Source organism: Schistocerca cancellata, chromosome 4, assembly GCF_023864275.1.
Source record: "Schistocerca cancellata isolate TAMUIC-IGC-003103 chromosome 4, iqSchCanc2.1, whole genome shotgun sequence".
Taxonomy (NCBI): Eukaryota; Metazoa; Arthropoda; class Insecta; order Orthoptera; family Acrididae; genus Schistocerca; species Schistocerca cancellata.
This window is the reverse complement of record NC_064629.1, coordinates 813,402,339-813,429,137: the sequence shown is the minus strand read 5'-3', so window position 1 is coordinate 813,429,137 and position 26,799 is coordinate 813,402,339. Positions and strand designations below refer to the sequence as shown.

Genomic DNA, 26,799 nt, shown 5'->3' with positions numbered 1-26,799 from the left:
TCTCTTCTATCAGCACGTTGCAAGGCATCCCTGATATGCTCAATAATCTTCATGTCTTGGGAGTTTGGTGGCCAGCGGAAGTGTTTAAAATCAGAAGAGTGTTCCTGTAGCCACTCTGTAGCAATTCTGGGCGTGTGGATGGTGGCATTGACCTGTTGGAATTGCTCAAGTCCGTCGGAATGCTGAAGGGACACGAATGGATGCAGGTGATTAGACAGGATGCTTACGTAACTGTCACCTGTCAGAGTCGTATCTAGACGTATCAGGAGTCCCATATCACTCCATCTGCACATGCCCCACACCTTTAGGGTCCATGGATTCGTGACGTTGTCTCCATACCCGAACACGTCCATCCGCTCGATACAATTCGAAACGAGACTCGTCCGACGACGCAACATGTTTCCAGTCATCAACAATCCAATGTTGGTGTTGATGGGCCAGGCGATGCGTAAAGCTTCGTGTCGTGCAGTCATCAAGCGTACACGAGTGGGCTTTCAGCTCCAAAAGTCGACATCGATGATGTTTCGTTGAATGGTTCGCACGCTGACACTTGCTGCTGTTAAGGGGATATGCAATTGACATCTGGAGCAATTTGCGGAAGGGTTGTACTTCTGTCACGTTGAACGATTCTATTCAGTCGTAGTTGGTCCCGTTTCTTGCAGGATCTTTTTGCGACCGCAGCGATGTCGGAGATTTGATGTTGTACTGGATTCCTGATATTCTCGGTACACTCGTGTAATAGAAAGATTCATTTAATAACGCACTACCGAGGTTGAGAGTGCCTGTAAACGGTTTCAGAGGAAACGGTAAGCGACCGAAAAATACCGAGTAGATGACGACAAGCTGAACACAAATCCTAAAGGACAAAGCAGAGAGGAATTCAGGGCATTAGCCTAGAATCGTTAACAGCGTACGAACAAAAACCTGAATGGCAAACCGAGAGGAGGAACTGAGAACAAGTGTGTCACTGTGTGTGAATAGTAACGTCAGGCAAAAGGACAGTTTCAGATATGTAAATAAAACTGACCTGGAAACGCGCGCTCACTTGCCTCGCTTCCTACGCCCTCAGAGTGTCTTTCCACCTCATGCGGTGTCCACGCCGACCAAGGCTCCCGCGGTACGCTCGAGAAATTACACAGCTCTGAACGGCCATCATCTATCTCGATATCGACGTCAGAATCCGGCGACGATACTAAAACTGCCTTTCCCGAACGTAGCTGGAAACGACAGAAAGATATATCAGTCCACTACATTTTTTTTTGTTCTCATACCCGCAGTCTGTAGATCTCTGTTTATCATCTTAGAGCTAAGTGAAATATTGGCAAAAGTGAGCGTTAAATTCGATTTTATAACGCATAAATTATGAAGTAGTGATAGTCTGTCGCTATTATGGTTCTTAAAATAACTGCATGACGCAGGTACCTCTCAAACTTTTGGACAAATTCTTTTCAGTTTATGTATTTAGATGAACTGTAATTTCTTGGAAGTTTTTGTGAAACAATCTAGTAAGCACTGACGTAAGCACTTTAAATAAAATGTTGTAATGCGATGTTAATATATTGTTAAAACATTAAGCATCTGTGGGTCGTTAAAAGTAACATCCACCCAAAACTGAACCTTAGATCAGCGCCTAAGGGAACCAGCGTAGCGGTTTAAGCACCAACTCTAAGCCAGCAAACGCGAGCTTTAAATGATAATATAAATGCCAAGCGACTTCAAGGTGTGCAATACTTTACACATAGTGGACCATTTTGGGCGAGCGTGGAAGGTAATAGTGCTGCACCAAGCCAGGAAGAAGTAAAATGAAGAAAGAAGCTTCATCCAGTTGCTGACTACATAACATAGACCGACATTATGCTTTCTGAAAGTAATTATTTTCATAACGATGTCAAATCCTAAATTGTGAGCAAGTGGAAAGGTAGCTTTGAAAATAACGTTCGGAATCTAAAGCTTCAGAAGCCCGCGTATAAGAGTGAAGGAAAGATAGAGTATGCTGTAAAAGTCGTAACTGTTGGCAAAAAAAGTCAGGATTAATAATCAAACTTTGGAATTAAATAACTTTTCACAGCCAGAAATGGTCATAACAAATTTCGCAGCGATATTTCAGTTGACACAGGAAATATTGAGGAAGAAGTAGGCTTTTGCTGAAACTGTAATGTAGAACCTGAATAGAATGTACAAAGATAAAAAATATTTAGACTCTAAATGAGTAGATCATAGGATAGGCTGTCTAGTGGTAAGTCCCAGAATAAAGTCATTGCTTATTAGCTAAATAACTTCAGATGTAGAAAGGGTTGGATTGTATCACACCCAAGTGACCGAAAGAAGAAAAGGCCGAAAAAATTCGGCTCTTGAAGTAACTAGTGTACAAACACAAAAATTTATATGTAATTGCAAAACCCTGTGGACTGTATAGAAAAAACATACGATGGACCAGAATATCCAAATGCAGCAGGGTGAATAAAAAAAAAAAGAGAGTTAGAGCTGCTGTACCGCCTAGACGGAAAATAGTGTTTCCTCAGCCATCTGCACGCAACCTATGTAATGATGAGCCAAGGCATTATGACTACCGCCTACTGTGACACTGAATGCCTCCTGGCAGAGCAGAGAAGAATGGCGGCGAGTATTCACCAAAGACAAAGTAATCGTCAGGAGTGCCCCAGGGAAGTGTGATAGGACCGCTGTTGTTCTCTGTATACATAAATGATTTGGCGGACAGGTTGGGCAGCAATCTGCGGTTGTTTGCTGATGATGCCGTGGTGGACGGTAACCTGTCGAAGTTGAGTGATTGTAGGAACATATAAAATGATTTAGACAAAATTTTTAGTTGCTGTGTTGAATGGCAGCTAGCTCTGAATGTGAGAAAATATAAATTAATATGAATGAGTACGAAAAACAAACCAGTAATTTTCGGATACAGCGTTTGCAGTGTACTGCTTGTTACAATGACGTCTTTTAAACATCTGGACGTTACGTTGCAAAGCGATATAAAAAGGAACGAGCATATGAGGAGTGTGGTAGGGAAGGCGAATGGTCGCCTGCGGTTCATTGGGAGGATTTTTAGGAAAGTGTAGTTCATCTGTAAAGAAGACCGCATATAGGACACTGGTGCGACCTCTTCTTGAATACTGCTCCAGTGTTTGGGATCCATACCAGGTCTGATTGAAGGAGTACACCTAAGCAATTCAGAGGCGGGCTGCAAAATTTGTTACCTTGAGGTTAGAACAACACGTAACGAGAACTCAAATTCAAATCTCTGGAGGGAAGTTTGGAGGAACACTATTGAGAAAATTTAGAGAACCGGCAGCTGAAACTGACTGCCGAATGATTCTACTGCCGCCAACATACATTCCGCGCAAGGACCACGAAGATAAAATACAAGAAATTAGGGCTCATAGACAGTCGTTTTTCCCTCCCTCTGTTTGTTAGAGGAACATGCAAGGAAATAACTAGTAGTGCTACAGGGTACCCTTAGCCACCCACCGTATGGTGGCTTGCGCTGTATCTACAGGGTGACAATTATTGAATTAATTGAAATAAAATCGTCATAACTTCTGAACGGTTTTCGTTAGGACCTTCATCTGTACAGTTGGCCGCGGGGTATGATAGTAACTAGTACGCGCATGCGCCTTTGATTTAGCAACGAAGCCCTCTTTCATTTGGATCGGTCCATCAATAAACAAAATTGGCCCATTTGGGGGCCCGAGAATCCACATTTCGCGATAGAGAATTCTCTTCACCCTCAATGGGTGACTGCGTGGTCTGCAATGTCCAGTCACGGAATAATCGGCCCGATATTCCTTGATGTCATGGTGACTACCGAGCGGTACGTGAAGGTTTTGGAAGATGATTTCATCCCAACTATCTAAAGTGACCCTTATTTCGACAAGATGTGGTTCATGCAAGCCGGAGCTCGATCCCATCGAAGCAAGAGACTGTTTAATGTCCTGGAGGAGCACTTTGGGGACCGCATTCTGGCTCTCGGCTACCCAGAGGCCATTGGCATGGGCCTCGGTTGGCCACCATATTCTCCAGATCTGAACACATGCGACTCTTTTTTGTGGGGCTATATTAAAGGCAAGGTGCTATATTAAAGGCAAGGTGTACAGCCATAACCCCAAAACCATTTCTGAGCTGAAAACAGCCATTCATGAGGTCATAGACACCATCGATGTTTCGACACTTCAGTGGGTCATGCAGAATTTCGCTATTCGTCTGCGCCACATCATTGCCAATGACGGCAGACATACTGAACGTGGAACGTGTCATAACCTAAATCGGAATATCGGTAGTCACGTTTACATGTTCAATAACGGGTGTGCACACCTTAGTTTGTAACTAATATACACTCCTGGAAATGGAAAAAAGAACACATTGACACCGGTGTGTCAGACCCACCATACTTGCTCCGGACACTGCGAGAGGGCTGTACAAGCAATGATCACACGCACGGCACAGCGGACACACCAGGAACCGCGGTGTTGGCCGTCGAATGGCGCTAGCTGCGCAGCATTTGTGCACCGCCGCCGTCAGTGTCAGCCAGTTTGCCGTGGCATACGGAGCTCCATCGCAGTCTTTAACACTGGTAGCATGCCGCGACAGCGTGGACGTGAACCGTATGTGCAGTTGACGGACTTTGAGCGAGGGCGTATAGTGGGCATGCGGGAGGCCGGGTGGACGTACCGCCGAATTGCTCAACACGTGGGGCGTGAGGTCTCCACAGTACATCGATGTTGTCGCCAGTGGTCGGCGGAAGGTGCACGTGCCCGTCGACATGGGACCGGACCGCAGCGACGCACGGATGCACGCCAAGACCGTAGGATCCTACGCAGTGCCGTAGGGGACCGCACCGCCACTTCCCAGCAAATTAGGGACACTGTTGCTCCGGGGGTATCGGCGAGGACCATTCGCAACCGTCTCCATGAAGCTGGGCTACGGTCCCGCACACCGTTAGGCCGTCTTCCGCTCACGCCCCAACATCGTGCAGCCCGCCTCCAGTGGTGTCGCGACAGGCGTGAATGGAGGGACGAATGGAGACGTGTCGTCTTCAGCGATGAGAGTCGCTTCTGCCTTGGTGCCAATGATGGTCGTATGCGTGTTTGGCGCCGTGCAGGTGAGCGCCACAATTAGGACTGCATACGACCGAGGCACACAGGGCCAACACCCGGCATCATTGTGTGGGGAGCGATCTCCTACACTGGCCGTACACCACTGGTGATCGTCGAGGGGACACTGAATAGTGCACGGTACATCCAAACCGTCATCAAACCCATCGTTCTACCATTCCTAGACCGGCAAGGGAACTTGCTGTTCCAACAGGACAATGCACGTCCGCATGTATCCCGTGCCACCCAACGTGCTCTAGAAGGTGTAAGTCAACTACCCTGGCCAGCAAGATCTCCGGATCTGTCCCCCATTGAGCATGTTTGGGACTGGATGAAGCGTCGTCTCACGCGGTCTGCACGTCCAGCACGAACGCTGGTCCAACTGAGGCGCCAGGTGGAAATGGCATGGCAAGCCGTTCCACAGGACTACATCCAGCATCTCTACGATCGTCTCCATGGGAGAATAGCAGCCTGCATTGCTGCGAAAGGTGGATATACACTGTACTAGTGCCGACATTGTGCATGCTCTGTTGCCTGTGTCTATGTGCCTGTGGTTCTGTCAGTGTGATCATGTGATGTATCTGACCCCAGGAATGTGTCAATAAAGTTTCCCCTTCCTGGGACAATGAATTCACAGTGTTCTTATTTCAATTTCCAGGAGTGTATATATGGGCAGAATACGACACTGCAGTCGGCAACACCTATATAAGACACCAAGTGCCTGGCGCTACAGGAAATGGGAAACTACAGGAAATGATTTTCAGTGTGTAACCTCCCCCTCACTTATCGACCTTAATGACAGTGAAAAATTAAACTGCGTGTACCTAATGGGAATTTGGGAAAAGCAATCGTTACCGAAGTTAATCTGTCGGTAAAGAGGGACGAAAGGGTTACATCTAAATGAAAGAAAAAATGCAAATGAAACTGGTGGAAATTAATTTTGAAAAGGGGTAAAGTTAATAAAGAAAGTAAATGTGCGGCCGTTACGTTAAAAATTAACTAGCGGTAATTAGATATTTGAGATTTGGGGGAAATTACGGTCGCAAGTCCTAAGGACAATTACTATAGTAACTGAAAAAGAAAGGTTATTACACATATAATTAGCACTAGAAGCGTGGCAACTGAAGGTTGACACGTGTAGTGTGAAAACTGAAAGTTTGTCAGAAGTAATAAATTTCACTACACTCTGACTTAATTTAGCAAAAGAATTAATTAAACCAGAAAATCGAAAGTTAATTTAGTGACTGAAGTTAATAGTGAGCTTTCTTTCTGAAGCACATCGAAATTCAGTAAAATACGATTAGTCTTGGACTACCTCAATCTACGCAATTTAGAAATAAGAGAATTAACTTTGAACTTGAATTAAATGATTATGAACAATTAACAATAGTAAAATTTAGTACGTACCAAGCTGAGCTGCAGTCACAGGTAAGCTAAAATACGGTAACAAAACTCGCACTCTTAATTTGTGCTTGTGTAATCTAAATATTGTAGCCAGCTATGAATACCTTAACTGAACTTTGAAATTAAAGCAGTGAAATCGAATGATGCTGGCGTTTGAATTTCAACAACACTCGGGTTCATTCCGGAAAAGGAAGGGACCCTGCTTGGTAATGCAATTGGGACAATGAGCAACAAACGTTCATGCTAAGTTGCTGTAATTTTGTGATGCAACAATTTTAAAAGTTTGAAAAGCTGAGGTCTGCCATACAGTTCTAAAACTTTACGTGCTTCCAGCCTTCCTTGTTGGCTGATTGAAGGTTTGAAGCCGTCGATCGAGGAGGTGGCGACAGTCACTCATTGTCGGCCGTCGCTGTTGCAGAAGCTGGATGTTGGCGCGCCTTCTTCTCGACACGGTCAACAGACGAAACGGGCTCTTGATGTGCGCCAGCTAATGCTTCCCGTCCGCGACACCATGTCAGAAACTATCATTGCAAGTCGAGCGCAATTACATGCTGCCAAACCCCGAAAGCGCGGCAACTCGCGAGAGCTTCACACAACACAACTGCTCCACTGCACCACCCCAGCCAGACTCTCCCTCTTCCCGCGCTCCACGCGGCAGAGTTAACACTCCCAAAGATCCTAAACACTTTGGTTCTCCACACGACCTATCGATGTAATCGTTCGATAGCATAGTTTTCCCTAGGCCAGACCCAGCGTATAAATACAAATAATACTCACAAAACAAACCAACATAAATGCATAAATATATATATACAAAGAGTAAAACAATTACAATATATAAAGAGACAGAAATGTCACATCTTCAGGTGACAAAATAAGGAAAAAAATTTGCAGTGCAATAGATGGAAATAGGAGGATATGCATTTCCGGCGTTACAAGTGTTGCCCGTGGATGGATTCGAACCACTTCGCCTCCTGAATCCAGACGAATCTAGGCCCAGATCTACCCTGGTCGGAGGAGAATTTGGAAAAACTGGTTGTTGTCTGTTGTTTTAAAATACACACAACGTCAAGAAAGTTTTGCATCACCTCGGTTCCTAGAGTTCCGCGACCTGTAAAGAAAACTGGAATAGAGAACAACATGAACATCATCTCCGCCCTTTTTATTACTCATGGAAACCACACATTGCATGTTGTACCACCATACAGCAAGACCTTCAGAGGTGTTGGTCCAGACTGCTGTACACATCGGTACCTCTAATACCCAGTAGCACGTCCTCTTGCATTGATGCAAACCTGTATTCGTCGTGGCATACTATCCACACGTTCATCAAGACACTGTTGCTCCAGATTGTCCCACTCCTTAACGGCAATTCGGCGTAGATTCCTCGGAGTGGTTCGTGGGTCACGTCGTCCATAAACAGCCTTTTTCAATCTATCCCAGGCATGTTAGATAGGGTTCAAGTCTGGAGAACATGTTGGCCACTCTAGTCACGCCATGTCATTATCCTGAAGGAAGTCATTCACGAGATGTGCACGATGGGGGCGCGAATTGTCGCCCATGAAGACGAATGCCTCGCCAATATGCTACCGATATGGTTGCACTATCGGTCGGAGGATGGCATTCACGTATCGTACAGCCGTTACGGCGCCTTCCATGACCACCAGCGGCGTACGTCGTTCAGCCTGACCGAGTTGCCTCCAAACACGTATCTAACGATTGTCTGGTTGAAGGCATATGCGACACTCATCGGAAGGGGACTTGATGCCAGTCCTGAGTGGTCCATTCGGCATGTTGTTGGGCCCATCTGTACCGCTCTGCATGGTGTCGTAGTTGCAAAGGTGGACCTCGCCATGGAAATCGGGAGTGAAGTTGCGCATCATGCTGCCTATTGCGCAGAATTTGAGTCATAACACGACGTCCTGTGGCTGCACGAAAAGCATTATTCAACATGGTGGCGTTGTTGTCAGGGTTCCTCCGAGCCATAGTCCGTAGGTTGCGGTCATCCACTGGAGTAGTAGCCCTTGGGCGGCCTGAGCGAGGCATGTCATCGACAGTTCCTGTCTCTCTGTATCTGCTCCTTGTCGAACCGCGGTATTGACCGTCTAGGCATGGTTGAACTACGGACAACACGTGCCGTGTACCTCCTTCCTGGTGGAATGACTGGAACTGATCGGCTGTCGGACACCTTCGTCTAATAGGCACTGCTCATGCATGGTCGTTTACATCTTTGGGTGGGTTTAGTGACATCTCTGAACAGTCAAAGGGACTGTGTCTGTGATACAATATCCAGTCAACGTCTATCTTCAGGAGTTCTTGAAACCGGGGTGATGCAAACTTTTTTTGATGTGTGGACAATAAAATGAGTCACAATAAAAGATGGAATTCTGATATTGCATGTTTCTCCTTTAATTGTGCATGTTTCGTCATTTGATAGTACATGGATGCATGCATATTTTAATATTTAATGTGCAGAGAATTCGTGGCTTCAGTTATTATAGTATTACAAGAGCATAAATATATTTGGAAAGAAAGGGGGGGGATGCATGGCACAGTCGAGTTCTTAGAGAAGAACGAACTATAGAATGTGCTGTCACCACATATTCCTTCCGCTCTTCACGAATGCCTCCCATCGTTCCGTATCGGAACCGGTTTTCATTACTGAGTACTCCCCGGGTGAGCAGGTTGGGTCATATTTTGTCATTTGGGCTAATAATGATAGAATTTTGAGCTCTTTTTTTTTTTAACAAATGCAACCATGACCGTTTGGACGATATTTTTGTCGATAAATGCGATATTTTGGCGACACAGGCAAAGTGTATTTTTATGCACTGATTTGAATTTAATGTTATTTGTATTGATGTTTACCGTTCCGCTGCCTTGTGAAATATTGAAATATCGCAACTCCAAAGTTCTGCCAGTCTCCAAATAACAACGCCAGTGCTGACATTAAACTGCTATAGATAGGTAATTACACTATTATGGTAGTGAGTCCGTGCTTTTAACTTATCGTAACACTAGTGGACGAATCAAAAGAGGTTCTACTTTTCTTTCTCGTTACAAATTTATCCGAAATTAAAAACTATCAGAACAGCACACACGCATAAACAATAAATGGCAGCACATACATTAATAGGCGTTCGCCGAGAGTGTTATCGATAGAACGATAGCATAAATGTGTCGATGGCCTTGCTGACTATCGGTAGTGCGTATCGTCCTATGATTGAAAATCAAACATATAAAAGTCGATAAAAACTTTCTGTTCGAAGGCCTTACAATTCAGAATCGGTATGTCACTCAGGCAAAATCGCTGTGGGCAATGAGGCAATCATCCCACCGTCGCACCAGGCTGAAGATACCCGTTTCGTAAAACATCGTGTCCTGCTGCGTGATAAAGTCCTCGCTTGAAATGTATAAAAATCGGCATCCTACTGCCAGGACAAGAACACAGATAGAAACAGTACCACTACACAACATATGGGAAGATACAAGTTCCGACTCTGACACGTATACTGGAACAGATACCGACTAATATTGACACAGAAGTTGTAGAAGGGTCAAACGTATAATGGCATAGTCATAAGATTGATTGATGAATATCATTTGACATATAATGCAGGTTCCCTTTTTTGGCTTACATATAATTTGATATATTATTTGACATATAATGCAGGTTCCTTCTCTTGTCTCACAACCTTGTTACTTGACTTGCCAGATGGACTAGATTTAGTTGCAATTAACTTAAGTAATTTCACATTTGAATCGTTATATTCTATATCTCTACGAGACTTAACGTTTGATATTCTAATAAGGATCTTTCTAGTGCATTCAAACTCTGAAGATATATTACGCATATGGAATTCTTATGATTTTACGCATATGGAATTCCTATGATTTCTTCTCCAACGTAATACTGAACCATTTATTGTGTTTATTTACTTCTAGTTTTATTCAGTGACTTTCAGCATATTGTTTGCACTTTGGTAATCTATTGTCTCAAACAATTGTTGGTATTGCAATGATATCTCATCTTTAAATTAACTTTTTAAATTATGCATAGAGGAATTGAGTATGTTCAACTTCTAGCTACCTGAATATTTTTGTATCTATACTTGTCTATGCGAGATTGTTATATGTTAATATTCATATTGTTTTTATTATTTATGCGAAATTTGAAACCCCATTTATAATCTAATGTAGAGAAATCTGTGTTCCACTTCAAGGCACATACACATCCTCTGTACTCTGGAATCGCATGAGTGAGAACTTGGTTTCAAGTGACACCATACATTTCAAAAATTCATTGTCTACATTTATTTTCTTTTGTACATAGTACAATTTTTTTAAATTATCCTAACTTTGGTAACCTCTTGTCTCTAAGCATTGCTGATTTGTAATGCTATCTTATCACTAAATTAAATTTGTAAAATTTTAAAATTTTGAATAGAGGAATTTTGTTATGTTTAACTTTAGCTACTTGAATATTTCCTATATCTAAAATTGCCTATGCAAGAATTTGGGCTTCACTTATTACTAATAGCTTTGAAACTTTATCTTAAAGTTACATTATCGTATGTATATATTCATACTGCTTTTATGTTTCATGTTAATTTTAACTTCATTGACAATCTCATATAGAGAAATCTATTTCTGTTAAACCCTAGGGCACATAAACAGCCTTGCATTCTGGAATCGCATGAGTGAGAACTTGGATTTAGTTGACATCATATATTCTAGAAATTTCTCTGCCAATAATTTCGTATAATTATATTGCTTTTATTAATTATGCTGAATTCAAACATCACTTACTGTATTATATAGTGCACCAACACGCAGAGCAACAACTAGGGCAGAAATATTAGAAATAGGTCCGCCTCCTCGTGGCAGGGACGGGCAACGGAATGGGTGCTTGCCAAGCTAATTTAACTTGTGAGCAGCCATGACGGCTAAGAGACCTACATGCTGCCTGACTTGTTACTTGTCTTAAGTAGCACACGGCCCACCTTAGTAACCCAGGTTGTGGGCTACTCTGTATTGTTTAAACGAAAAAAAAGGTCCGTAACTGCCTGCTGCACATAGGACAGGAATTGTGACCCGTCAAGGCTTTTCTGAAGGGGCCAAGGCGTGATAATCGCATGCGGAGAGATCAGGACTATAGGGCGGGTGCTCGAGTGTCTCCCACTGGAGTTGTCGTAACCTCTGCGTTACGACATTTGCGATATGGGAAAGTGAGTTATCATGAAGTAGAGGCACCCCTTGTCAGTCATTTCAGAACGATGCTTTTCGATACACATTTCCTGCTCCATACACATTCTTCGTTCTCCGCTGCGTGTCTACTAGTTCTTCGGCAGCCAAGAAAAGAAAACCAGCACGTTGGTCCGATTTGGATGCATTGGGTAATAACTTCGCCATAGGTAACGTTTCCATGTTTACCACATGCAAGTCGGAAAGACACGAATGCCATAATAATTCCTCACCCACATGTCGGTGCTTACATACCGGCATCGGAGTAGCGCCATGTTGCATATACGCTGCAGTAGCTCCCTCAAACAGAAACTTTTTGCTCGCCCCTTACATCTTTCAATTTCACTCCATAGCAAGTAGTTCATGTGTAATTTCAGTTTAGTGATAAGGGGGGTCTGGACCCCCTTGGTGTCCCCCCCCCCCTCTCTCTCGCTTTGGCTACGTCCTGTCATACATCATCACAGAACATGAAGGTCGGAGGCTTGTGCGCTCTGTAAAACAGGATAGGTGGCTATCTGAGGCAGATCTGACGACCAAAGCTGGTGTTTACGAGCGTACCGTTCAGTGTACATTGTTGAACACTGGGCTTTACAGTGCTCCAGTTTTGACCCAACGATATCGTCAGTTACGACTGTAATAGGCGTGAGAACATCGAAACTGGACTGTGAACTCTGGAAGCGTCTTGCTTGATCGAGTGAAACACGTTTATTGTTATCCCAGATCTGTGGTCTTGTTGGAACTCGTTCAAACGAACGGCTGCTCGAAACGTGGACTGTGCCTCGGACGCAGGCCGTCAGGGGCAGTATTTTGAAAGAAAGGAGGGGGGATGCAGGGCACAGTCGAGTCGGACATATTGAAGAACTGTTTTAGATGATGGTGTTTGGTTTGTGGGGAGCTCAACTGCACGGTCATCAGCGCCCGTACAAAGTCCCAAATTTTACACAGTCCATTTTCTTTTCACAATCCAGTCTAGACACTCTCACAAATGATGACGATGATGAAATGATGAGGACAACACAAACACCCAGTCCGCGGGCAAAGAAAATTTCCCGGCCAGGAATCGAACCCTGGACCCCGTGATCCAGAGGCAGCAACGCTAGCCCCTAGGTCACGAGCTGCAGACACTCTTTCAGAAAAGAACGAACTATATAATGTGCTGTCATCACATACCACTTCTATAGCTTATGAGAGAAATTCACCTGGGCTTCCATGGTACCTGTTTAGTACTCGAAGGAACAAGGACAGCTATGGACTACGTGAATATTACTGCGGACCACCTGCATCCCTTTAAGCTAGACCATCATGGGGGACACCGCTTTATCGTAGGCAGTTTTACTGACAGGTGGGAGAGTTTGCATGACTCAGCGACGCTAAGGGCTATGCCAGCGGTAGCATAGCTACTGTCATGGTCACCCAAACCTGACAGGTCTCGACGGAGGGGCCTGACGAAGAGTGTGCCGCAACTTAGGGAAGGGAGGGCTGTGTTTTACCCTACGAGCTCCTCCAGCAGTGGTTGGGTATGGCTAGGGTGACCCCAGTTTTCCTGATCTGGGAACCGGCTGGCGCCGACTTACCTCTTCTACCGTAAACTCGGGGCATACTTCAGGGACCATCGTTAGGTGCAGCAGTGGAACATTGTGTGTTTCAGAGACCAGAGGCCTCGGTCGCACCACCTGTACCATGAGGAAGGTTCATGCCTCTTTATAGAGAAAAAGACGTCAACCTCGTTTGTGCTACCTGCTGATGAGGTGAATGAGTGTTGAGGTGAATGGGTGCTGAGGTGAAACAGAGTCTAGCGGGCAATCTCTGGGTCACATGACAGCCTCTAGTTGTACAAGACTTGCTCAGGCAGATGGGGCTCTGTCTAGATCGACATTTGTTTCCCTAGTGCTTCGTGGGATCGCTATGGAGCGACCTCAGTTCCAATCTTCTCCTGACAGGAAGGGTGTACTGTCAGGGAGTACCTACACCCACGCAACAAAGAGAGCTCAGTTGGCCAGTCCACCTGAAAAAAAAGTTTCAGAATTATACTAACAGGGCAGTAGTTTGCCATAACACTTTCATTGTAATCAAGAGAGTAGGGTAACCTTTAATCTCCCCTTTCTGTATTCACAAGGCATTGGAAGGTATTGCTGGTTCTTTAAAAAGTGTTGAACAACTTCGTAATGGAGGACTTCTAATTGAAACTACCATGTCGGACCAAGTATTTAAGCTTCTGGGATGGAAGGGCTTAGGTGACTACCATGTTGCGGCCGGTTGCATAACACCCTTAACTTACGTGAACGCATGGTTGCCTGCTACAATATAATGGAGATGAACCCTGAGAAGTTGCGAGGAGAATGGAAAAATATTGGAGTATGGAAGGGCAGAACTATATGCGAGGAGTCAGTGGTACATTGGAAAAAACTGCAACGTTTATTCTAAAGTTCAATCCTCCGGAATTACCATGAAAATATTTTTACAGGCTATATCTGTCGTAAGGTTCGATCTTCGTTCCCAACCCAATGTTGTGCTTCAAATATCAAAGATTTGGTCATCCCATTATAGCCTGTAAATCAAGGGCCACGTTTGGGAACTGTGGAGGCCCAGCTCACGAATCGGCCAATTCTTGTACACTTCCTCCAAAATGTATAAAATGTTCTGGAGATCACCCAGTATGGAGCAGGAAGTGTGGGGTTTATAACGAGGAAAAGAAAATTCAGGAGTTGAAACTTACGAGATATATACCCTACGGTGAAGCTAAAGAAGCTTTCAAAGCTATGCAACCTCTAGTGTTCGCTATTTCTTTTGTATCGGGCCTTAAGAAGCCAGTTGCCTAGTGTGACGCGTTCACACAAATGCAGACCACAGATTCAAGTACGAGTAAATGTTCTGGTAAGCCTATGTGTGACGGAAAAGCTGAATTTGAACCCGAAATCATTCGGAAGCTGTCAACAGTGGACTCGGAACCTTAGCCACATGCTACTGCACACCATCAGAAACTGACTAAGCCATTCTCTCAATCCGTTCAAGCTACTGTTCACACAAATAATTGGTCGAATTCAAAGAAAGTGGGCCGGCCGAAGTGGCCGTGCGGTTAAAGGCGCTGCAGTCTGGAACCGCAAGACCGCTACGGTCGCAGGTTCGAATCCTGCCTCGGGCATGGATGTTTGTGATGTCCTTAGGTTAGTTAGGTTTAACTAGTTCTAAGTTCTAGGGGACTAATGACCTCAGCAGTTGAGTCCCATAGTGCTCAGAGCCATTTTTTCAAAGAAAGTGGCAGCATAGCTATTGGATCGGCGTGCACTCTCCCTTTCCAAAGGTGATTTTACGGTTGCGAGGACACTGATATCCACGTGGAGGAACCGGAGAGCTGAGCTCCGTCCCACGCTCTCCCTGACCTCGCGGGTGAATTACCACTGCCGAGAGGGAAGGGCAGGGCCAACCATAGCTAATCAATGGTTCTCATAAGGGCTTCCCTATTGCAGTGGAGCCGTTCGCACTTGGAAGAATTACAGCTCTTGATCCAGGAGAGACTATTTTGCATCTGCTAACAAGAAACTTATTTTAAAGTCACCGAAACACTTGCATTAAGAGGCTGTCATTGCCACAGGAAGGTCGAAAGTTTTTGCTCCCCAGTTACTGCAGACTCATTTCAGTGGGAAATGGGCGCAGATTTGTATTCCAGTGACCTCGTTTCAGTGTAGATTCATCTGCTGACTCGAACGGTGGTCGCCAAAAGAACGCAAAGAATGATGATTCAAAGGGTAAGTTGGTTTCAATACAGTGATAGTCGTTTGCTCGTAGACGTAGGCCAGGTGAGCCCTGTCTCATAGAATGCATTCGTCTAAGACACGTTGGTCCCACCCCAGGCCTTATGGTCTGCGGTGCGATAAGCTACAGCTCTTGTTCACCTTTGGTGATTTTGGAGGAAACGCTAGCCAGCATTCGGTATGTGGAAAATGTTATTAGACATGTTCTTTTGCCGTTCTTACAACAGGAAGGTGATGCGTTGTTGCAACACGATAATGCTCGCCCACAAACTGCCCATGAAAGTCAATGTACACTGCAAGACGTGCAGTAATTTCCCTGGTCAGCACAATCTCTGGACTTGTCTACAATCTTACAGAACGACATGAACAGGTCAAGCGGATGTGGCGTAACTTATCCGAGGACAGTATTCTCCATCTGTATGATCACTTGGATGCTAGAGTCAGTGCCTGTATTGCCGACTGTGGAGGATACACCAAGTACTAATATAGTTATTTCAGCATGGGTTGATACCTGGTTCATGCTAAATGATCCAGAATACATGTAACAGATGGAAACTGTGTTTGAGGAACTGGCTTTATCCTGTTGTAAAAACGCATACTCAATTTATTCTATTTTATGGGTGCATGTGTCGAATTCTCACGGAGCCCACACTGCCTGGAATAGGTTTAACATAGGATTCACAAATGGATCCATCTGGGATTACGTCCAATGATGGATCTACACGTTACATCTGGGTACGGTTCAGAGGTGGATCCACCCACATTACATCTGGGGCAACATCTGGAGGCGGATCCACCAGCATTAGGTCCAGGATAGGATCTGGCGGCTCCCACAAGAAACTGTCACATGCACACACAAAATAGCTGAGTTGGGCTACGTGCGTTTACAAAAGCATAAGGTCAGTTGTTCAAACATTAATTCGGTTTTTCCTCACAGACACAAAGTTTCTTGGGGCAACTGACTGACATTTTGTTGAGGTTCCACAAGAGTATACTCTTTATTCAGAATGTATTTGTTCAAATGCCAACAGCGTCACATCTCCACGGGTATTGTGTTCCGGAAAACATAAGCAAGTTTCTAAAGACACTTTAGGGCACTCATTGTCATCATTTTGCCATTGAAGTATTTATGATCCTTCCCCAGTGTGGCTATAATTCAATAAAATATTTGACAATACTAGTTGTTATAAAAGTGTAATGGAACAATGTTTGTTATTAAGTATTGCTTGAACTATCACACAACCATTAAAATCATTCTCAAAGTGTAGAAAACTTAAGTTTCCTCGAAATCTTATCCAGTAAACTGGTTGCTGTTGCAGGGTACCTACTTGCAGATGACGGCTACGACGTGTGGCTGATGAACTTCAGAGGAAACAGATACAGTGCTAGACACACAACCCTGAATACTACGGATCCCTCATTCTGGAAATTCAGGTGCAATTTTTTTCACACTCTTTTCTTTAATACACTCAAATTGTATGTAGCGATTAAGATATTCAAGGGTAACAAAGATATCCTGTGGTTTGTAGCAGAACACGTGCACTCAAATTGTATACTGTAGATGGATGTGAATGGGCTCTTTTGAGATGGGTTAGATTCAAGTAGCTCTGATTTTGTTACCTATGAAGTATACTGTTACCAAATAGGTAGGCATTCCTGCCACGCTTAATAGATATGTCGAACTCTCCTCGACTTACTAGGAATCAGGAAACAAGCTCCAACATATGTCCACCAATCGTGAAAGGTTTGGAGCCAGTAATGGGAAAACTAATGCGATAAATTGTAGCGAACCAACAGCATAAACGGTAGAAAGCTTAATGTGTATTTATTAACAAATATTTGATTCAAGCGCACCCAAGAATTCTCCCAAGAGATGTAGGCGCTTGAACATTTCCCTCTCCTGGAATATGCCTTCCGGAGATCTCTTCTAAACAACACATTGCAAGGCATCCCAGATATTTTCAATTCACTCTGTACAATTCTGGACGCGTGTGGCGTCGCAATGTCCTGCTGGAATTGCCCAAGTCCGTCGGAATGCACAATGACATGAATGAATGCAGCTGATCAGACAGGATGCTTACGTACGTGTCACCTGTCAGAGTCGAATCTAGACGTATGAGGAGTCCCATATCACTCCAGCTGCACACGCCCCACACCATTAGAGCCTCCACCAGCTTGAACAGTCCCCTGATGACCTGCAGGGTCCATTGATTTATGAGGTTGTCTCCATACCCGTACACGTCCATCCGCTCGATACAATTTGAAACGAGACTCGTCCGATCAGGCAACATGTTTCCAGTCATCAACAGTCCAATGTCGGTGTTGACGGGCCCAGGCAAGGCGTAAAGCTATGAGTCGTGCAGTCATCAAGGCTACAGGAGTGGGCCCTCACGTCCGAAAGCCCATATCGATGATGTTTCGCTGACACTTGCTGGTGGCCCAGCATTGAAATCTGCAGCAGTTTGCGGAAGGGTTGCGCTTCAGTCACGTTGAACGATTCTCTTCAGTCGTCATTGGTCCCGTGAAATGGTCGTACTGGAAAATGCCCCGTTCATCGCTACCTCGGAGATGCTGCGTCCCATCGCTCTTGCGCCGACTATAACACCACGTTCAGAGACACTAAAATCTTGATAACCTGCCATAGTAGCAGCAGTAACAGATCTAACAACTGCTCTAGACACTTGTCTTATATAGGCGTTGCCGACCGCAGCTCCGTATTCTGCCTTTTTAGAAATCTCTGTATTTGAATACGCATGCCTTTACCAGTTTCTTTGGAGCCTCAGTGTGATATTACCTAGTATTGTTCCGCACCTGCTACTCAACAGCAGCTACCCTTTCCACTCGCTCGTGATACTCTATAAACCTATCCACGTTATTTCTAAGTGCGAAAATGATTCTTTTCTGCCAAAACCAAGGCAGCTTACCTTCTAGTCCCATGATCATCATTACTGGTTTAATTTTTTTCTGTCAGATGTGACAACCGTGAAACCCACTTTCTAGAGAACTTGATAACTGATTCGTGATCTGGAGTAAACTTTTTACCACTCCAAAATTCTCTCAAACATCGTTTTGTTTGTTGTGTGACCAGTACTCATTACGAAAGGCAGTTTTAAAATCAGAAAGAGTTTTTCATCTAATCATTACGTCAGCTGACCATCGCAAAGTATCTCCTGATATATGACTTCTTATGAAAGAAATTGTCTCATGTTTTGACAATGCATTTGGTAAAGCATCCTTAAAATCATTCCAGGACTCTAACAGGTGAATTTTTTTGTCTGGATCAAAACGTAAAAACTGACGCCATCCGATAAAATCTGCGCCAACTGAAGCAAAATGCTCTACAGTAGTATTAACAAGAGCTACCAGAGGTTACCCTATTTTCTATGTTAGTAATAATAGTATTTAGATTTTCTACTTGTAATTCTACTGCCTCCAGTCTGTCAGAAAATTTTTTATCAGCTTCCTTATACAGTTTCACGCAATCAGATTTTACTTTCTTAATATCCTTCTGTCAAGCGTTTACTTTATTTGTTACTTCCTCAAACCGATTAGAGCAAAGTTTGGATTCATTGCCTATTCTTTCTGACAAGCTCCCTTTCCTAAGATCATCTGTGTCTTTGGAATCTTTACGAACTATACCAGTTTCAGTTTTGAAAATACTATGCAGTTTAGTAAGCTGTTGCCCTAATTAGGCTTGCAGATCATTGTGATTAGAATCAATTTTATTGTTTAAGCTATTCAGTTTTGAGTTCATTTCAACATTTACTTTTTAATTACTACTTAACTGTTTACTACTGGATTCCATCTTGTTGTTCAGTTCTTTATGATAAGATTCAAGTTTTGAAAATAGTAACTGCATCCAGTTTGGTTTCTCTATGTCGCCACTTGGTATTTCAACCGGTTTTAAAGGAGTTTCTAGCAGTCCCTGAATTGGATGAATTTCAGAAATATTTATCTCAGTTACATTATTTGATAACTCTATAATTATAATTTTTTCGACTTCATCTTCAATTATATCATCATCAGAAATTGGTTCTAATTTCGCAGTAATACTATTGACAAATCACCTTCAGATTCTGGATTTATTACTTTGACAGAACCATTCTCGTTAATTTCAACTTCTGACTTCTGCAGTAGCTCCAGGGAGGCCTGGGCATCGGTGAGAGCGCGGAGTAGCTTGCTGGTAACTTGCAGGTTCACGCAGCTCCGCGATTATGCACCGTCTGCTTCTAGCCCCGGTATAGGGCCGTCCTCTTATCTCCTTCCGTCGCGTTCAAGTCTACTGTGGCTAACATTCACAGTTTAGTTTCTATACTCGCGAGCAAACCTCAACACTGTCCTCCCAATGATTTCGAAATATTTCATTTCGGTATCCTGTTAGTGCCTATCGAGTCCCCTGCTTTGCACCGATCACTTTCACAGTTCAGTTTACCGGCTGATAAACCATATGACCATATGGGGGGGGGGGGGGGGGGGGCCGCAGGTAAAATCCAATGGTCGTTATGTCGTTATGAAAAGACTCTTAAATTGTCTGTCAGTGCGTTCCACCTACCTTTGCTGTCTACAAGAGCCTGAAAACTATTTTTAAGGTCAGCCAGAGAGCGATGGAGAATATACTGACCATAATTTACAGTCAGCAAGTCCACAGTACTCTTTCTGCGCAGTGAAAGAAAATTTTCCTTCTTGGTGTTTACTCAGCGGGATCAGGAATTGTGACTATAAATAAAAGTAACAGATCAGAGGCGACCTCCAAGGGAAGTTGCAAGTAAAATGGTCTATCATCCTGACTCATATCACCAAAAGTTAGTTGCTCGCCTTAAAAGTGGAAAATAATCTCTTCACTTGCCACGCGGTTTGGTCAACATTACGAACGGCAGCAAACAGTTACTTGCATGAAATTTAACCGAGCCAGGACAGTGTACAGTCCTCGCGAGTTCACTTCCTAATTTTACCGAAAACGCATTCAAGTGTATCAAGCTATGACGTTACCCGAGGTACAATGCATGATGGCGTTTGACTGACGCGGACGCGGACAGTGTGGTGTCTCGGTGCGAAGTGTGCCACTGCCTCTCTGTCTGTATTTATACAGGGGCGCAGCGGACCACCAAACAGAACATCTGCTATCAATCGCTCTAGGCACCTATGGCAGTATCTAAATGGTCCTTTTCTCGGGCATGTATTAATCAAGAGCTCTGTCGTTTAACAATTTACAGTCTTCTTAATATTCACATAAACAGAGTTAAGTTTGCTTTAGTTACTGAAAAGTTTTAGTTGGACCGCATTTAAACTTTGACAGCTAGAATTTTTAGAAAGGAACTGACAGTAAAACATGACCTTTGAACTGCCTGTTTAAGATTCCTTGTAACCACTGTTATTTACAATGCAGTCTCGAAACTTAGTACAGCTGTATTATTTCATGAATGTAATAGAGTGCTGCAATGAGAACTTTCTATTACAAATGCAAATCACAATCTACCACGAATAAAGACTTTTCGTTCCAAATTTGGTTATTAGTAAATAATTTGAAAACTAATAAAGATAGCGTATTGATGTACGTATTTAATGTTCTTACGTGAAACTGAGGCTAAATCGAATTTTCATCTTTCTGTGTCTACAATTTAGCGGCTTAAATTTTTCATTAAAACGCCGATTTAAACCAAAATATTGCTCTGATGAAGTTGAGACTTGTAACTTTTAATTGTGACATACATTTGCATATTATGACCAGTTTTAGCTTTCTAATTTTATTATTCAGCGCCACTTACTTCTCTCTGAAGATCGTATATTTTGCGTAACATGTTCATTTGATCATTCTGAGATATTACAATGTTAACATTAATATACTCAAGCATACACTGACAAAGATTGTTTAGCCTCAAATTCCAGCCGTCGATTGACGCTGGGATTATGTGCACTGTGACGACAATGCTACAGTTATTTTTTAAATAGGCAAACTATGTTAAATGTTCTGAATTTCCTGCCGCTTTTCTTCCTGGATTACAAGTTATAGTAATTGGGTGAGGATAGCAATGAGACTACTCTATGTTTTGTATAATCATGTCCAGTTACCTTAGTCACTGAGCTACAAGCTGTGCACAACTTTCTACATTGTTCTAAATTACAAGATGGGTGCGCAAATAAAACAATTTTTAAAAGTTTTGTAATACATATTTTTCATACACTGTTAATCACAATGGTTAAAAAATCGATCATTCTTTTTTTTCTACATCAAACCCACTGCATGTTTCCCAAATAATTGTTTCTTACCGTCTCCAAATTCACCCTGTATTGCAAACAAAGCTATAGGAAGAGTAATCTGTTCAAAAAGTTTGATGGTGTAAATATACTCAAGAGTCCCCTGGTGCTATCTTGAGTGTTGCAGCTCCATACCTCTCGATGAGCGTGAATGTCTGGAGAAGGAGGTATGGGTCTTACTCTGTCGCCATCTGAGCCTTCATCTTACCATGTAGCTCATGCCGCTCCACCAGAGAAAAGATGTATATTACTACATGGCAGTCAGTATCTGGCTCTGTATCTATATTTACAGGTTCCGATCCACTGGCAGTCAAATTATAAGTCGTGACGAATAGTAGTACATTGGAACCATGAAGCTGCGGTTCGACAAGTTATGATGGTGATGCAGACATTGGAAACTGGAACAGCCGTGTGTCCTCGTCAGAAATATCAAGGGTTGATTTCTGCTCGCTGAGCGGTGGCAGTGCAAGTACACTATGTGATCAAAAGTATCCGGACCCCTGGCTGAAAGTTACTTGTAAGTTCCTGACGCCCTCCACTCTCGCAGGCATACGTTCAGTCAGGTGCTGGAAGGTTTCTTGGGGAACGGCAGCCCATTCTTCACGGAGTGCTGCACTGTGGAGAGGTATCGATGTCCGTCGGTGAGGCCTTTCCAAAACATCCCAAAGGTGTCCTATAGGATTCAGGTCAGGACTCTGGGCAGGCCAATCCATTACATGCATTTTATTGTCGTGTAACCATTCTGCCACAGGCCGTGCATTATGAACCGGTGCTCGATCGTGTTGAAAGCTGCAATCGTCATCCCCGAATTGCTCTTCAACTGTGGGAATCAAGAAGGTGCTTAAAACACCAATGTAGGCCTGTGCTGTGATAGTGCCACGCAAAACAACAAGGGGTGCAAGCCCCGTCCATGAAAAACACGACCACACCATAACACCACCGCCTCCGTATTTTGCTGTTGGCACTACACGCGCTGGCAGATGACGTTCAGCGGGCATTCGCCATACCCACACCCTGCCATCGGATTGCCACATTGTGTTCCGTGATTCGTCACACCACACAACGTTTTTTCACTGTTCATTCGTTCAATGTTTATGCTTCATACACCAAGCAAGTCGTCGTTCGGCATTACACGTTACGACCCTCTTCAGCTGTCGGCGGTCTCTGTCAGTCAACAGATGAGGTCGGCCTGTACGCTTTTGTGCTGTATGTGTCCCTTCACGTTTCCACTTCACTATCACATCGGAAACAGTGGACCTAGGGAGTTTTAGGAGTGTGTAAATCTCGCGTACAGACAGACGTATGACACAAGTGACACGCAACCACCTGACCACGTTCGAAGTCTGTGAGTTCCGCGGAGCGCTCCATTCTGCTGTCTCACGATGTCTAATGACTACTGAGGTCGCTGATATGGAGTACCTGGCAGTAGGTGGCTGTACAATGCACCTAATATGAAAAACGTGTTTTGGCGGTGTCCGGATAGTTTTGATCATATAGTGTAACAGAAAGTCGAAAAATTGTCTCTCCTGATCTAACAAGCAGTGTTGATTTCTGTTCCAATACTATGGAAAAAATGTAAGTATTTGCGAAAAGATACATGTACAATGAAAAATAATAATGAACAATGAGGAATTTGTTAATACCTACATTCAATTTTGTGTGTCACTTTTCTTCTTTTATCGTGTCTGGTGGTGGCAGATCTCTACTGCTTACACTTCATGATGATTATCCTTTCACTGCAATGAACAGAACAGGAATGACGAATCCTTTTGCAAGCATTCTTGGATAATTGTTGGAGGTAAGCGACTGCAGTGCCACAACAATTTTGAATTGGTGGTGGGGTAAAGGCAACCATTTGGGTCATAAACCATAGGGGAGCATGACATGTGTAGAATTGGCATGGCTGAACGTGACATATACTAACAGAGAATCGTTCTAGCAAATGTACAAGCTGGGTGAGCGTTCAAGACCAATAAGAGCACCCATTTTTTAATTTCGTACGTTTTTTACATCTTCCAAGTGGCCTAGAGTAGTGTGGCAGCGGGGAGGAGGAGGGGTGATTTGACCTTCACGGAGATCTGGCAAAATTCAGATTGGGCCAGTGTGCACTCTCTCCCATTGCTAGTATCATCACCATTACAGAAAAGAGATATGTCGACAGGGTTGTTTTGAGCACACCCAGGAACCAAGGACGATACTATTTAACAGCAACTGTCCAAGCTGAGCAGCCTATACGAGGTGCATTCAAGTTCTAAGGCCTCCGATTTTTTTTTCTCCCGACTGGAAAGAGATAGAAACGTTGTTTTAAATGAGGCCGCGTTCATTGTCAATACGTCCCTGAGATGGCAGCACCGTATGGCAGATGGAATTTTACCGCCAGCGGCGAGAATGAGAACTGTTTTAAATACTTAAAATGGCAACGTTTTCCTTACTTGAACAGCGTGCAATCATTCGTTTTCTGAATTTGCGTGGTGTGAAACCAATTGAAATTCTTCGACAGTTGAAGGAGACATGTGGTGATGGAGTTATGGATGTGTCGAAAGTGCGTTCGTGGGTGCGACAGTTTAATGAAGGCAGAACATCGTGTGACAACAAACCGAAACAACCTCGGGCTCGCACAAGGCGGTCTGACGACATGATCGAGAAAGTGGAGAGAATTGTTTTGGGGGATCGCCGAATGACTGTTGAACAGATCGCCTCCATAGTTGGCATTTCTGTGGGTTCTGTGCACACAATCCTGCATGACGACCTGAAAATGCGAGAAGTGTCATCCAGGTGGGTGCCACGAATACTGACGGACGACCACACAGCTGCCCGTGTGGCACGTTGCCAAGCAATGTTGACGCGCAACGACAGCATGAATGGGACTTTCTTTTCGTCGGTTGTCACAATGGATGAGACGTGGATGCCATTTTTCAATCCAGAAACAAAGCGCCAGTCAGCTCAGTGGAAGCACACAGATTCACCGCCACCAAAAAAATTTCGGGTAACCGCCAGAGCTGAAAAAATGATGGTGTCCATGTTCTGGGACAGCGAGGGCGTAATCCTTACCCATTGCGTTCCAAAGGGCACTACGGTAACAGGTGCATCCTACGCAAATGTTTTGAAGAACAAATTCCGTCCTGAACTGCAACAAAAACGTCCGGGAAGGGCTGCGCGTGTGCTGTTTCACCAAGACAACGCACCCGCACATCGAGCTAACGTTACGCACAGTTTCTTCGTGATAACAACTTTGAAGTGATTCCTCATGCTCCCTACACACCTGACCTGGCTCCTAGTGACTTTTGGCTTTTTCCAACAATGAAAGACACTCTCCGTGGCCGCACATTCACCAGCCGTGCTGCTATTGCCTCAGCGATTTTCCAGTGGTCATAACAGACTCCTAAAGAAGCCTTCGCCGCTGCCATGGAATCATGGCGTCAGCGTTATGAAAAATGTGTACGTCTGCAGGGCGATTACGTCGAGAAGTAACGCCAGTTTCATCGATTTAGGGTGAGTAGTTAATTAGAAAAAAAATCGAAGGCCTTAGAACTTGAATGCACCTCGTACTGTGCCCAGTCCTGTGTGCACCGCCCATTTACGGGGCCATTGACACCAGTAGTATGCAGTGGTTCCAGGCTGTGCGCCGTTAAGACGTTGCTTACTGCCAAATTAGCGAACGATAGCTGCAGTGACTGCAGTTAAAATGCAGACCACACAGAGAGCTGATGCTGTTAATGAGTTACAAACGAGTTACATGATTGCTGCCATTATCCTGCCGTTATTCTTTGTGAAACCTGCTATATGCAGCTGCTTTGGTAGTTAGTGCTCTCGAAAGAGCAAAAACGTGCGTTTATCAAGCTTGCCTTAGTCCAAATCGTTCAGCGTTGATCATCTGCATAGTGCGAACGTGCGATCATTCCACATCGTATTCTTCGAATTCAACATGTGCGTAAATTTCTCATAGACATATCTGGACCATCTGACGGCAGTATTTATCACTTAATAAATAACCGCTCCAGCTGCTAGTATGTTCTTTATTATAGTCCACGGCCATTTTCGGTTTTTGTATTTAAGCCATTCTCTAATGGATATTACGCAGGTGTGAAGTTTTCACCACTAGAGAATGGCTTAAGTATAAAAACAGAAACCACTCGTGGACTACAATACAGAACATATTAGCATCTAGAGCAGCTATTGATTAATTTATTAGGGACGTTCAAAAAGAAACGAGCTGGAGGCATAATTATAGATACCAGTACCTGTATGTTAGAAGTATTGACCCTGGCTGTTGAGACACTTGTCCCACTGTGACACAAGGCGGTGAATACCTGTCTCATAAAATTCCTGGTGCTGCGATGTTCACCAGTTCCGCAGGTACACCTGGACGTCTTCGTCTTAAGTAAATCGTTTGCCCTCTTCTTTGACGAAGACGGCCCCCTTCTGACACTTGCTGCAGCACTGGACAACAGCGAATGCCCAGCGTTACTCACAAATCATGACGACACTTCGCCAAGCGATCAGATCAAAACGACCAGGGAATGTCACCCGTGGTGTCATTCTGCTCCATGACAATGCAAAGCCTCATACGGCCAACACAGTCGCGGCACTCTTACAGAAATTCAAACGGGAGGTTCTCGGCCACCCCGCACACAGTCAGCACCTCTCTCTCTGTGATTACGGCATTTTTGGTCCACTTAAAAAGGCTCTAAGGGGCAAACGATTCACCTCGGACGACGACGTCGAGCTATACACGCTGAACTGGTTAACATCGCAGCCCCGGGAATTTTAAGATACAGTCATTCACCGCCTTATGTCACAGTGGGACAAGTGTCTCATCTACATCTACATTTATACTCCGCAAGCCACCCAACGGTGTGTGGCGGAGGGCACTTTACGTGCCATTGTCATTACCTCCCTTTCCTGTTCCAGTCGCGTATGGTTCGCGGGAAAAACGACTGTCTGAAAGCCTCCGTGCGCGCTCTAATCTCTCTAATTTTACATTCGTGATCTCCTCGGGAGGTATAAGTAGGGGGAAGCAATATATTCGATACGTCATC

At 44.1% G+C, this 26,799-nt stretch overlaps 1 protein-coding gene across 1 annotated transcript in view; it reads left to right on the top strand.

The window, feature by feature from the left end:
* LOC126183869 (lipase 1-like) overlaps nucleotides 1–26,799 on the top strand; it is a 295,410-nt gene that overhangs the window by 74,348 nt on the left and 194,263 nt on the right. The window contains exon 3 of the mRNA XM_049926161.1: nucleotides 16,825–16,939. Within this exon, the coding sequence (XP_049782118.1) occupies nucleotides 16,825–16,939 (115 nt within the window). The remainder of the gene's footprint in view (nucleotides 1–16,824; nucleotides 16,940–26,799) is intronic.